Here is a 14,068-nt window from a genome sequence, read left to right as displayed (position 1 = left end):
ATCTACCTGCGGGAGGCTCCTAATAAACATTGACTTCACTTCCTAAATGAGATCTATTTACTTACAGGGTAATCAGCACCTGCCCCTTCCTTCTCGAATACATTCCCACTTTTTTAGGATTTATTCTTTCATCCAGCCGTATGCATCATGGAAAGCTGACCTCATCCCAAGCTCCAGGACATAAAACCCTGATGATTTGAAGCCATTCTTCCTTACGATGATTGGCTTAGGAGTGGGCAGGTCGCCCAGTTCTGACCAACAATATGTGAGTCAGCTGGAGAAGCCTGTGGGAAAGGCTTTCTTGCTCCCGTTCCCAGACAAAACCAGGTCCAGCTGCTTGTTCTCATGGTCCAACAACAAGCTGCAGACAGAGTGGGGAAGAAGGGAGTTGATTTCTGCAGCCAGTTACAGGGAGAAGGTCAGAGTAACTCACCATACTAATTTAAAGTTGTAAGTTTTTTTTTTCAGTGCTTATATACATTGAAACCATATACCTTTGTGCAGGAGTACACCTCCAAGCTGAGGCATATTCCTCTGTTTAATCTGTCACTAGGGTCTGGGCTCTGGAAAATTACTTCACAGCCTTGGAACAATTACTTCATTTTTTTCTTTCTTGTTTTAGAGACAGGGTCTCACTATGTTGCCCAGGCTGGTCTTTGAACTCCTGGGCTCAAGCAATCCTCCTCCCTCAGCCTCCCAAAGTGCTGGGATTGTGGCCGTGAGTCGCTGCCTCTGGCCCAATGACTTCATTTAAAGTGGATCCTGGTACAAGGTGTAGAAGAACGCCTCCATTATTTTAATTAAACTCTAAGGTTTGGGAGAAAGCCCAGGCGGGGTCTTAATGGACTTGTTTTTACACTCTAGCCTTTGTTCTAAGGCGCCAGTTTCTCCAATTTTCCATGTTTAACTTGTATATTCCTCCGAGTTATAGTAAGGTGTTGGCGAAGGCTGGCTGCTCTGGTTGCTAGTAGAGACCTGGTCTGCCACACTCCTAAGAGACACAGAAGACCAGCCTACCTCTCCCTTGCCTCCCAAGACACTGCCCTGTCTGAATGCAGCCCTTGGAAGGGCTGCAGGTGGCTGGTCAGGAGAAGCCTGCCCAGTGACGCTGAAGCACCAAACATGAGCAGAGGAGGAAGGAACGCCTGGGAACAGCTGAGCCGAGCCCCTGCCACCAGCCTCCTCCGCACACCCGCGGAATCAGCATTTTCTGCTTCCCGCCCCATCCCTGAGAGTCTTGCTCTGGGGCCACTCACAGCCAATTAAGTGGGGTTGTTGTAAGAGAGTCTAAAATACATGGAGCTGGCCGAGGACGTGGGGCCGACCCCATTGTGTGTGTGTGAGGCCATGATTAAAGTGTTACCTGTCACCAGGTGTCGACAATTCATGGGGAAGCTCTCTCCATGTGACCTCCAGGCTACTTATTTTTTATTTTGTTGTTCATCCTGTACTCCAAAGGCTGATGCTATTTTTTTTTTAATGTGATCCTTTGGAAGAGTTTTAACTACAACTCTTCACTAGTGGTAGTAGAAATACCATGGGTATTAAAAACTAAAGCATTTCCTAATCTGTGGGGTCCACATTAGGAAGACATGTATTAGGAAAATGATTACTTAAAAAACAAAAAAAATTCAGGCAGGGCACAATGGCTCATGCCTGTAATCCCAGCACTTTGGGAGGTTGAGGCAGGTGGATCACCTGAGGTCAGGAGTTCAAGACCAGCCTGGCCAACATGGTGAAACCTCATCTCTACCAAAAATACAAAAATTAGCCGGGTGTGGAGGCACATGGTTGTAATTCCAGCTACTCGGGAGGCTGAGACAGGAGAATCACTTGAACCCAGGAGGCGGAGGTTGCAGTGAGTGGAGATCTCGCCACTGCACTGCAGGCTGGGTGACAGAGTGAGGCTCCGTCTCAGAAAAAAAAAAAAAAAAAAAATCAATCAGAACCACTGAATTGTACATTTAAAAAAGGAAGAAGAGAAAAATTCAGGATGTCAGCACTGTGCTGGCCGCTTCCTGGGGCCCTCAGTGAGTTCCTTTGAAAGACGGGCGTAGGGTGACAGAGGCCAGCCTGGAAGTGGACAGGAAACCCCAGCCTTTCCGCTGTGGTCCAACTTGGACTGACGCCCTCATGGCAGCCAGAGAGCCCTGCAGGGTTGAGGCAGGAGTGTGGCCGGGGTTAGTCTTCATTGTAAGACTGCAGGTCCCTCTACATGAGAGCGAGTTGGGCCAGGGCAGAGGCACGTAGCAACATACACAACTGGTCCAGGAGGCAGAACGGTGGAGGGTCGCGGGCGGGTGGGTGGTGCGTTCTGAAGGTTGCGTGGAGAGAGCTTCCCAGTGAACTGGCATGAAGAAAAGTGTCAGCCAGATGATGGTGCTGTTTCCGGAGGCGGGGAAGGGTGCATGGAGGAGCCAGCAGAGCTCGGAAGGAAGTCAGGGCCTGTGTCTGGGACATGGCAGGGCTGAGATGTCACGAAGACAGCAAATGGAGTGATCGACTGGCGACCTTGGCGTTTGAGCGGGAAGCCCCCGTCCCTCCATCTAACCTACCTCTCAGGCCAGGCCGCTAGGGATAAAACACACACAGGTCCCCGGTAAGGAGGAACACAGGGGACGGCACCCCCTGGGCCCTCTTGGAGAACCTGTCCTTAAGTAGGCTGGGCAGAGGGAGAGCCCCTGCTGGCTAAGGGACCCCTGCCCCCACACCAACCCAGCTGTGCAGAGGTGCCTTGGTGAGGGGTGTGTGTAGCACCATCTTCATGTCTGGGCAAGGAGCTGGAGGAACCCTGCCTGCCTCGGTTCAGATGTCTCTACTGCTCCCACTCACTGCAAATCTAGAGCGATCAGCTTCCAGGCTCTCGGTGTACCCTACATTGCTAAAGTCAGGGGTTCAGGGTGACTAGGAAGGACTGAAGGGCTGGGGTCAGACTTGAAGATACATGTTAAATTGCTAATAGTCTGATTCTAGAGGTATCAAAGTCCCTTTGTGATCCAGTGAGTTGCTCCCAGACCCAGACCAGACACCACTGCAGGAAGGAAGCTGGGCAGGCAGCGTGACGGTAACCAGCTTCCCAGGCAGGAAGGTCCCACAGGGTTGCTGCACTGCCTTAGGTTGATTAAGCTGTGTCTGAGTCCACCATGTGGCGTCTCTGCCCTCAAGCCTGGGCTGCTAAAGGAAAAACACCAACTAAAAGGATGGTGTTTGATTTCAACTGGGAGGGTGCTGCCCAGCACGCCTGTGTTTTCCATCACCTTCCACTCCATTACCTTCTATGTCCATCCCAAATGCTCGACCCAGCACTTTGGGAAACTGAGGCAGGAGGACAGCTTGACCCTAGGAGTTTCAGACCAGCCTGGGCAACAGAGCGAGATCTTATCTCTACAAAAAATCAGCAAAAATTAGCTGGGCATGGTGGCATGCACCTGTAGTCCAGCTACTTGAGGGACTGAGGTGGGAGGGTCACCTGGGCCTGGAGGTCAAGGCTGCAGTGAACTGTCATTGCACCACTGCACTCCAGCCTGAGTGACAGAGTAAGACCCTGTCTCAAAAAAACAAAATTATTGGGTGAGAGCAACCTAAACTTGTTCCCTAACCACTTACAATGTACCCCTTTCTCCTTCATCTCTCCCGTCCCAATCCCTCTCACCTGGCTTCCATCTCTCCTGTCTGAATTTGCTTCCTCTCAACACATAACCCTGCACAAACCTCTCTCATTTTAAAAGCAAAAACCCCTCCCTAAGTCCACATCATCCCCTACCCACTTCTTGCCTCTGGCCAGCCTTGCTTCCTGAATGAGAACTAGTCTACGCAGTGTCCGTATCTTCCCCTCCCACTGGCATTTTACCGTTCGATCACACAGACACATCGTTTAGAGCCAATAGTCATGTAAGACACCTGCCAAAAAGCCCCTCCACCTGCCCATTCCCTCTCCCAAAAGGAAACATTTAGAAATCTTTCTGCTGAGTGTCTCAGTGCGTGTTATGTCTCTCCGAGATGTCTCTAAATGATGGGCTTGCGTGGGCTTCTGCTTCCATGTTTGAGTTTCAGGCGCTGTAACTGACTTCCTGCCACAGAGGCTGAGATTCGGCTCGTTCACGCCACATGTGCACACAGCATGTACCTGCAGTACATGCTCACCCTTATGAAGGCCACAAAAGCAGGCACACTCCACTGAATTGGCGAGTTCGGGGGTCAACTACAGTTCTCTCCTATACAACTTGTTGCCTTCCAGAGGACTAATCACTGCCTTTTCCCCCCGCAGGCTGCGTCCTGCACTCTGTCACCCAGGCTGGAGGTCAGTGGTGCACTCATGGCTCACAGCAGCCTCAACCTCCCAGGCTCAAGCCATCCTCCCGCCCCAGTGTCCCAAGGAGCTGGGAACAAGGCATGTGCCACCACGCCTAATTTTTTTTAATTTTTTGTAGAGATGGGGACTGCCTATGAGGCCCAGGCTGGTCTTGAACAATCCTCCCCTCTCAGCTTCCCAAAGTGCTGTGATTACAAGTGTGAGCCACCACGCCTGGCCAATGTGGGCCTATTTTCACCCATTATCCTGGGCATTTAATGAGTCATTTCAATCCAGAAACCCTTACCATCAGTTTCAGGTAATTTTCATAATTTAAAAAAATGTTTCGGCCGGGCGCGCTGGCTCACGCCTGTAATCCCAGCACTTTGGGAGGCCGAGGCAGGCAGATCACAAGGTTGGAAAATTGAGACCATCCTAGCCAACACAGTGAAACTTCATCTCTACTAAAAATGCAAAAAATTAGCCGGGTGTGGTGGCATGCCTGTAGTCCCAGCTTTTCAAGATGCTGAGGCATGAGAATCGCTTGAACCCGGGAGGTGGAGGCTGCAGTGAGCCAAGATCACACCACTGCACTCCAGCCTGGGCGGCAGAGAGAGACGCCATCTAAAAAAAATTTTTAAATTCTTTGACTCTGTTGTCCATTGTCCATTTTCTTTTCCTGCAATTCCCATTTACAGATGCTCAGCTTCTTAAACTGGTTCCCTAGTTTTGTTTTTGTTTTTGTTTTTTAGAGACAGGCTCTCGCTGTCACCGAGGCTGGAGTGCGGTAGCACAATCTCAGCTCACTGCAACCTCCACCTCCCGGGCTCAAGCCATTCTCCAGCCTCCGCCTCCCGAGCAGCTGGGATCACAGTCGCGCGCCACTACACCCAGCTCATTTTTTGTAGATGGGTTTTGCCATGTTGGCCAGGCTGGTCTTGAACTCCCAAGTTCAAAGCGATTCACCTACCTCAGCCTTCCAAAGTGCTGGGACGACAGGCGTGAGCCACCACGTCCAGCCTCTAACTACTTCTCAATCTTTGTTTTTGTTCTACTTTCTAGATTCTCAGCTTATTCTTGTAACAGTTCTACTGGCTTTCTTTCATATTTTTTTCTCCAAAATTTTTTTTTTTTGAGATGAAGTCTTACTGTGCGTCCCAGGTTCAAGCGATTCTCCTGCCTCAGCCTCCTGAGTAGCTGGGATTACAGGCGCCCACCACCACACCCGGCTAATTTTTGTATTTTTAGTAGAGACAGGGTTTCACCACGTTGGCCCAGGCTGGTCTCAAAATCCTGATCTCAGATGATCCACCCACCTCGGCCTCCCAAAGTGCTGGGATTTCAGGCGTGAGCCACTGCACCCGGCCCCAAATATTCTTTTATACGTCTCTATCCTGCTACTCCATGGAATGCACTACCTCCTCTCATTCTCGGAATGTGTTAAAGATATTTAGATGTTTTCTTCTCCCTGTACAGACAGTTTGCTCCAAGTTGATTCTTCGGTTTTGACCTCTAGCCTTCATCTTAGGGGCCGGGTCACACACACACACACACACACACACACACACACACATACACACACCTTTTACTGCCCAAGTTGATTCTTCGGTTTTGACCTCTAGCCTTCATCTTAGGGGCCGGGTCACACACACACACACACACACCACACACACACACACACACAACCTTTTACTGCCCTTATAGTATGGTTTCAGAAAGAAACCATAAATGAACACACACATCTTATCCCTCAAATTTTTTCACTCACATTTTTAGGCCACAGTGCACGCGCGCGCACACACACACACACACACACACACACACACACACCTTTTACTGCCCTTATAGTATGGTTTCAGAAAGAAACCATAAATGAACACACACATCTTAGCCCTCAAATTTTTCACTCACATTTTTAGGCCACAGTGGTCGGCTTCTCCCCTCACTGAAACTGATCAGCTAATGTCAACTGACCTTGAGAGTGCCGGTTAAACACCTGCCCACCCTTGTTTATTTGGTCTCTTTACTGCACTGGATGCAGAAGATCCCCTTTTCCTGGACTCCCCCTCTCCAGAGCTCAGTGGTGCTCCACCATGAGGCTCCTCTGGATCAGCTGTCGCTCTTCTTAAACCCTCTTCCTCTCTTCACCCCAAGCCTCGTGTCTGCCGGCTTTGCTTCTCAGACCTCTGCTCTTCTCATTCTCTATCCTCTCCCGGATTAACTCGGCGAAACCCTTCAAACTGCACCACCACCCACACACCGACAACTCTAAAGTCCCCAGGTCCAGCCAGACCCTTTGCTGCATGACAGATGTGTTCACAGCCTCCTGGATGGTTCCACTCAACATGCTGAAAAACAAACTCATCACTGCGTTTACACAAACCTGCTTTAGTTTCCATTTTCCCTGTCTCAATGAAGACAACCTCTACCACAGAGTGTCCCTATCATGATCCCAGTACTCCAGAAATCCGACCGATTCTACCTTCTAAACATCGAGAGCAGAAGTTTCCAAACTTAGCATGCATGAGCACCACTTGTCAGGCTTGTTAGGTACCAACAGCTGGGCCTCAACCCTGGAGTTTCTGATCCTGCAGGCCTGATGTGGGGACTGGACATTTTTATTTCTAACAAGTTCCCAGGCGATATTGCCGCTGCTTGCTGGAACCACACTTTGAGAACCACCAATCCTCACATCCGTTCCCTCCTCACCAGGCCCCACCGGTGCTGTGGTCCAGCCCATCTGGGGTCATTTCTTGCTGAGATTATGATCCTGTTAGCCTTGTAATTTATCTGACCTCCTTAAAACATTATTATTAATTATTATTATTATTATTATTATATTATTTTGAGACAGGGTCTCGCTCTGCCACCCAGGCTGGAGTACAGTGAACTGTAAGGTGACCACGGCTCGCAGCCTCAACCTTGAGCTCCAGCAGTCCTCCTGCCTTGGCTGGATTCAGGGCTGGGGCTACAGGCGTGAGCCACTGCTCCCGGCCAAAGTCTCAATTTTGATGCCCCAATTCCCACCCAAGACGTCACGTCTCGTACTCTGCTTCCTGTGTCATGTGAACGGTGACAGTGCTGTAGGAAACAGTAAACGGGAAAAAGAGAAGGCTCAGAATAACAGTGCTGATGCAGTCATCACACAGCGGTATGCCAGTGCTATGGTGCCTGTTTAATTGAAATCTTGTAATAAAAGTTTAAATACATAAAATGTTTTTTTTTTTTATCAAAAGAACATCCCCCACTTCCCCGACCAGATACGTCTGGAGCGGAGGCAAGTGGAGACTGGCTGTCTGTAGGGAGTGGAGAAATGGCAGGTCCAGCTTGGGCTGGTGTCCTCTTCCTCAGAAAGTGCTGTGGGTGAACCCAGAGTCTCAGGGAGCGGGAGCCCCCTCGCTGGCTTTCTTCACGCGGGGTCCTCGGCCAGCTGCTCTGCACTGTGGAGAACGTGCGCCTTGGCCTCAGAAGACGAGGAAGAGCAGAGCCTCGTGCCGGGGCAGCACGATGTTCTCCACGGTGCGCTCCATAGCACGCACCTGCTCCGGGGAGGCCGTCAGGAACGCCAGGGGCCCGATGCGCTGCTCCGCGCAGGAGTGGCACAGGTAGCCCCCCTTGTTTTCCTTCCTGTTGCTCTGTGGTGATGGACAAGAAAGAGAGCTAAGGAGAACCACCAAAGAACATGGATTTTCCAGCAAAAAGCATGGAGTTACCATCACAGCTGCCCAGGGACAACGCATTTGAATTCTGATGTTTTCAGAGGGGTGCACACCCTCAGAGTAACACCTCCCACAGCACCACCATCTAGGTGGCCTCGACACCCCCAAATTCCCTGAGTGCAGACACAGCCATTTATCCAGTTGAGATAAACAACCAAGAAAAGCTGTGTTGGGACCCCGGGGAACAGCTCTCCCTCTAAGTGTGTGTCACAACCCAGCCTCCCAGACCTATGGCTTCAGCACGGCCAGGCAGCATCACGTGCCCTGACCTCTGACCCCGCAGCCGACCGCACACTTCTCGTGCCTCTCGTATGAAAAGCCCCTAATAAAGGATCACACAGCTCTCTCTTATCTCCCCACCTACAACCCAGAGAAGCATAAAGCTCACAAGCAAAACACGCAAATGGCTGAATTAAGTTCCAGACAGCAGACATACATAGGTGATGGGCAGCTTCTTCATGGTGAGGACGGTGTCGACAGGGATGGCATTGTTGCACTGTCCCACGCAGCAGCGCACCACGCCTGTTTTTAAGACGTTGCTTGTCAGCTCTGCTTGCAAGAAGTACTCCTGAGAAGGAAAGAGTGAGAAAGAGAATCATGGCGACACCTCCGCTACGGTCTGCTGGAAACACGGTGAGAACCCTTCAGATGCGCTGTAAGTCCCAGAAAGAGAAAAACACTGACTGCCCTGTTCTCCCTTAGTTTCTCTAACTTTTCCCTGCCTCCAAAGCTACCGACAGTCCAACTGACAGTCTGATTGCTTTTTAAATATATATATATATTTAATGGATAAACATGCAGAACTATTGCCTGTAATGACATTTCCAGAATATTTCTGGATTTTATTTTATGCTAAGGCATCCCCAGCTCAATCTTTAGAAAATTATTTGTATATTCACATTACAACCCAGGTAGGCAACACAGAGGACCTGAAGAAAACTTGCCCCAAACATCCCTGCACATTTCCACCGTCCCGTGTACTGGCTGTGCTAGTGAGCAAATGACACCCTCGCTAAGCCTGTCTTTATCCATAAATGCAGATGGCACGGTGCCAGCTAAAGGTGGCTGCTGAGGAGAAGACACCCCTCAATGCATGCAAAGCACTCATGCCTGGCAGGAAAGGAGCACCCAGAGGAAGCGCCAGTGACCTCCCGGGCTGGAAACACCACAAGGACAGGGCACTGTCAGCTTCACCGCTACCCCATGGGGGCTCCACATCACCGGCTGATCCGCTAGCAGGACCGCACACACCTGCTGCCCAACAAAGGACAGTTTCGTATTTTCTGGATTACAACCGGCTATTGATCTAATTATTCTACAATCTGTGTCCTACATTTTGATTTCTTTGGTCTTTACTCTTAGAGGGCCTGCCTACTAGGTATGAAAAAGAACCGAAAACCACCATGCAAACAATCAAGTTATGGCCAACAAGTACTAACAGCTGACGAAGTGAAATCATGTCTGAAGTCACAGATTTTGCGGAAGTCCCTTCGACTGTCATCTCCATTTCCTTCCCCAGGGACAGCCAGGACCATGAACCTGGCGAGGTGCCTCCAACCCACTGTGAAATAGCTTCTTGTTTACACACATGTCCAAGGACACAGGTCTCCTTTTACAGGTGTCTATTTACATGAATGTTACACTTCTGGCTTCCTCCTCACCTAGTTGTTCTAAAATGCTGTAGGAGACTCAGTCACAGCACTCTCTTGTATTTTATTTACCCATTCCCTCGCTGTGGTTACCTCGGTTGTTTCCAAACTATTTCCAACAATGCAACAATGAACATCCTTGTACCCGACTCCCTGTCCACTCCAGAAGTTTCTCCAGGGCTGGGCTCTCAAACCATTTTTGATGCAGTTACCATTATAATGCTATACACATATAATGCTATTCCACACATATGGAAGAAAAGTTTCACAAAACATGATTTAACCTAACATGCAGTGTTCTCTGATTTCTTTAGATTTTATGCCATTTCACTCTTTTTAAGCCTCTCATAACCCACTAGATTGACTGTTTTTATTTATATAAATTTAAGGGGTAGGGGTCACACCTGTAGTCCCAGCACTTTGGGAGACTGAGGTGGGAGGATCGCTTGAGCCCAGGAGTTCGAGATCAGCCTGGGCAATACAGCAAAACCCTGTCTCTACCAAAAATACAAAAATTAGCTAGGCATAGTGGTGCACACCGGTAGTCTCAGCTTCTGGGAAGGCTGAGGTTACAGTGAGCTGAGACTGTGCCACCGCACTCCAGCCTGGGCAACAGAGCAAGACCCTATATCTAAACAAACAAACAAACAAAAATAATCTAAGATTCTGTGAGACCAAGAAGCTGTCTTTGGCCAGATGTAGTGGCTCAGGCCTATAATCTCAGCACTTTGGGAGGCCAAGGCGAACTGATCACTTGAGGTCAGAAGTTTGAGACCAGCCTGGTCAATATGGGTGAAACCCCATCTCTACTAAAAATACAAAAATTAGCCAGGCATGGTAGTGCACGCCTGTAATCCCAGCTACTCTGAGGCTGAGGCCTGAGAATCATTTGAGCCCGGAGGTGGTGAGCCGAGCAAGATGGCACCATTGCACTCTAGCCTGGGCTACAGAGGGAGACTCCGTCACAAAAAAAAAAAAAGCTGTCTTTGAAACATAACTTCATGTCACTTAACACCTCAACAATGTAATAATTTCCTTCACTTTCCCAAAACTTAAAGAAACAAATGAACAAAACGGCTTCTGGTGATTCTATTAGCTGTATTTTCTAAGGGGGAGGGGTCAGAGAAAAAGAAGGTTGCCCTGTTCTTGGGAGATGAAGAGACATCATTCTAGGCAGCACAGGAAGCAATGGCTCGCTTTTTATCTCCAAAACACCCCCACCCACGGCTTCACTATTTTCAACACGCTTTCCTAGCCCCTGAACTACTGCCCAACTCGGGATCTTCATTATCCCCATGGCCTTCCCTCCTGGACAGACTGAATTCGACACTTCTGAAACAGGATATCCCCAAATTTATTCACAGGCTGTGATCAACAACAACAAAAAAGGCCAGACATGGTGGCTTACGCCAGTAATCCCAACACTTTGGGAGGCCAAGGCAGGTGGATCACTTTAAGTCAGGAATTCGAGACCAGCCTGGCCAACATGGTGAAACTTCGTCTCTACCAAAAAAAAAAAAAAAAAACCAAAAAAAAAATTAGCCAGGTATGGTGGTGCACACCTGTACTACCAGTTACTGGGGAGGCTGAGACAGGAGAACCACTTGAACCCCAGGAAGCAGAGGTTGCAGTGAGCCAAGATCATACCACTGCCCTCCAGCCTGGGCGACACAGTGAGACTCTTGTTTTTTTTGTTGTTGTTGGTTTGCTTGTTTTTAAAAAAGCAGAGTGCATCCACCTCTCACAAGGTCTTAAAGCCTTAAAAAATCTGTTCCCACAAATAAACAGTTTTTCTGCGACTTCCTCGCAGGACGCCTGAGGCCAGACAGCCCAGCCCAGTCTCAGTAACCCGGAAGTATTTCTCTAGATTCTGTATTCTTTTCTTCTCTGAGGAAAACAAAATGTACGCAGCAACCAACTGACAACCTTCCAATTAGCTTTAAAAAGTCTACTTCGCTTTTTGTTTTTGTTTTTGTTTTTTGAGACAGAGTCTCGCTTTGTTGCCCAGACTGAAGTGCAGTGGCACGATCTCAGCCTACTGCAACCTCTGCCTCCCGGTTCAAGTGATTCTCCCGCCTCACCCTCCTGAGTAGCTGGGATTACAGGCATACGCCACTACGCCCAGCTAATTTTTGTATTTTTAGTAGAGACAGGGTTTCACCATGTTGGTCAGGCTAGTCTTGAACTCCTGACATCAAGTGATCCGCCCTACTAAGCATCCCAAAGTGCTGGGATTACAGGTGTGAGCTACTGCACTGGGCCTATTTCACTCTTATGCATACAACTGGTGGAACTCTAAAGTGGTAACAATCTCCATGAAGAAATTGGCCGTATCTAGAAAAGTCACACTTGGCCAGGTGCAGTGGCTCATCCCTGTAATCCTAGCACTTTGGGAGGCCGAGGCAGGGCGGATCACTTGAGCTCATGAGTTCAAGACCAGCCTAGGCAACAGGCAAAACCCTGTCTCTACAAAAAAATACAGAATTAGCCAGGTGTGGTGACACATGCCTGTAGTCCCAGCTGCTCGGGAGGCTGAGGTGGGAGGATGGCTTGAGCCTGGGAGGCGGAGGTTGCAGTGAGCCAAGATTGTGCCGCCATACTCCAGCCTGAGTGACAGAGCCAGACCTTGTCTCAAAAACAAAACAAAACAAAAACAAAACAACTGAAAAGTCACACTTGCATTTATCTTTATCCAGCAATTCCGCTTCTAGAAATGCATGCTGAAGATGCACTGGCAAAAACATAAATGACCTGTGCATAAGATTATGCAATGCGACATTATTAATGAAAGCAAAAGGCTGGAAGTGACCATGTCCATGAGCGAGGATGGCATAAATCACGGTGCATCAACACAGAACACTACGCAGCTGACGAAAGGGCGAGAGAGCTCTGTGAGCTGATAAAGAGGGATTTCTTGATTTGGGTAGGACAATAAATAAAAGAATAAAAGGCCAAAAAATAAAAGAGTAAAAAATAAATAAAAGAGTGATTCCCATGAGTGCTTCTAAGTGACAAAGCAAAGTACACAACAGTGTATCTGAAATGCTACCTTTTGTGGAAAAGGAGAATACGAAAATACCTACGAATTTGGTAATACTTGCATAAAGAAACACTGAAGGATTAATCGCTAATTGTTGAAAATAACTACCAATGGTGGAGGCAGAGAACAGTCTGAAGTGAAGAGGGGGTAATGAGACTTCTCTCAGCACAAAGTTTTGACTTTGTTTTGTTTTGTTTTTTGTTTTTGTTTTTTGATACAGGGTCTCACTCTGTAACCTAGGCTGGAGTGCAGTGGCACAATCTCAGCTCGCTGCAATCTCTGCCTCCCGGGTTCAAGCAATTCTCCCACCTCAGCCTCCCAAGTAGCTGGGGCTACAGGTGTGCACCACCACGACTAGCTAATTTTTCTGTATTTTTTGGTAGAGACAGGGTTTTGCCATGTTGGCCAGGCTGATCTCTAACTCCTGATTTCAAGTGATCTGCCTGCCTCAGCCCTGCAAAGTGCTGGGATTACAGGAGTGAGCCACCATGCTCAGGCACAAGGTTTTGACTTTGAAAACATTAACAGGCCTTACACATCAAAAAAGACCATTAAATCAAAAAGAAGCAAAGCAATCTCTGTAGCTATTATAAATAAAATACATTTCTAACTGCAAATTAAGTTGGTAATAAAACCACAAAAGCAAAAAGGACTTACTTTAAGTAGCTTCAGAACATGATAAATAAATCATTAATGGAGAAATGGAGCTGTTAGGAAATCTTCAAGTCCAGTCAGTATTCCATTAATACCAGCATTATTTTGAAGATTATTTTTAAATACATGGAATAGTATCAATAAGTAATTAATAAATACTGTTAGGAACCAAGATTTCAGTATATGAGAAAAGATTCAAGTGTAAGAAAAGTAAAATTCCTTTTGTGTTAAATGTGAACTAGATTATGGAACACAATTCATGAGGGCTGAACGTGTGAAGGGCTAAAGCCTCTGATAATGCAGATACAGTGCAGTTTTTGAAACCCAGGAGAATGAAGAGAACATGTGTAAAAAGTATCATTTTTCAGCACTTACTGATGGCAGTGCATACCTGGTTAAAAAATAAATAACAAAGGCGCAGCTGTGCAACAAAGCAAGGTAGTGCCTATCTGTTGAGATGGCAGTTACCCTCAGAAAGCGGGGGCGGTGGGGGGGTGCTACGATGGCCAGGGGCCACCAGGACAGCTCTGTGATGGCTGGCAGATCCCATCTTCTCATCTGGTGGATGCTCGCAACATCATCATTTTAAACTGCATTATGCTGTTTTTTATATTTGTGTTATATTTAACAACAAAATATTGAAATTTGCCTGGTGTCACACCTGTAATCCCAGAACTTTGGGAGGCTGAGGCGGGAGGATCACTTAAGCCCAGGA

The 14,068-nt window shown here is 48.0% G+C and overlaps 1 protein-coding gene across 1 annotated transcript in view; it reads right to left on the bottom strand.

Moving 5' to 3' along the window:
- Positions 1-7,445: 7,445 nt before the first annotated feature.
- Positions 7,446-14,068, bottom strand: part of FBH1 (F-box DNA helicase 1) — a 46,001-nt gene continuing 39,378 nt past the window's right edge. Inside the window, 2 exon segments of the mRNA XM_025395864.1 lie at positions 7,446-7,926; positions 8,447-8,578. Of these exon segments, the coding sequence (XP_025251649.1) occupies positions 7,756-7,926; positions 8,447-8,578 (303 nt within the window). The 3' untranslated portion in view covers positions 7,446-7,755.

Source organism: Theropithecus gelada, chromosome 9 (genome assembly GCF_003255815.1).
Source record: "Theropithecus gelada isolate Dixy chromosome 9, Tgel_1.0, whole genome shotgun sequence".
Classification (NCBI taxonomy): domain Eukaryota; kingdom Metazoa; phylum Chordata; class Mammalia; order Primates; family Cercopithecidae; genus Theropithecus; species Theropithecus gelada.
The sequence above is the reverse complement of the archived record's forward strand: the minus strand, read 5'-3'. Positions and strand labels throughout refer to the sequence as shown.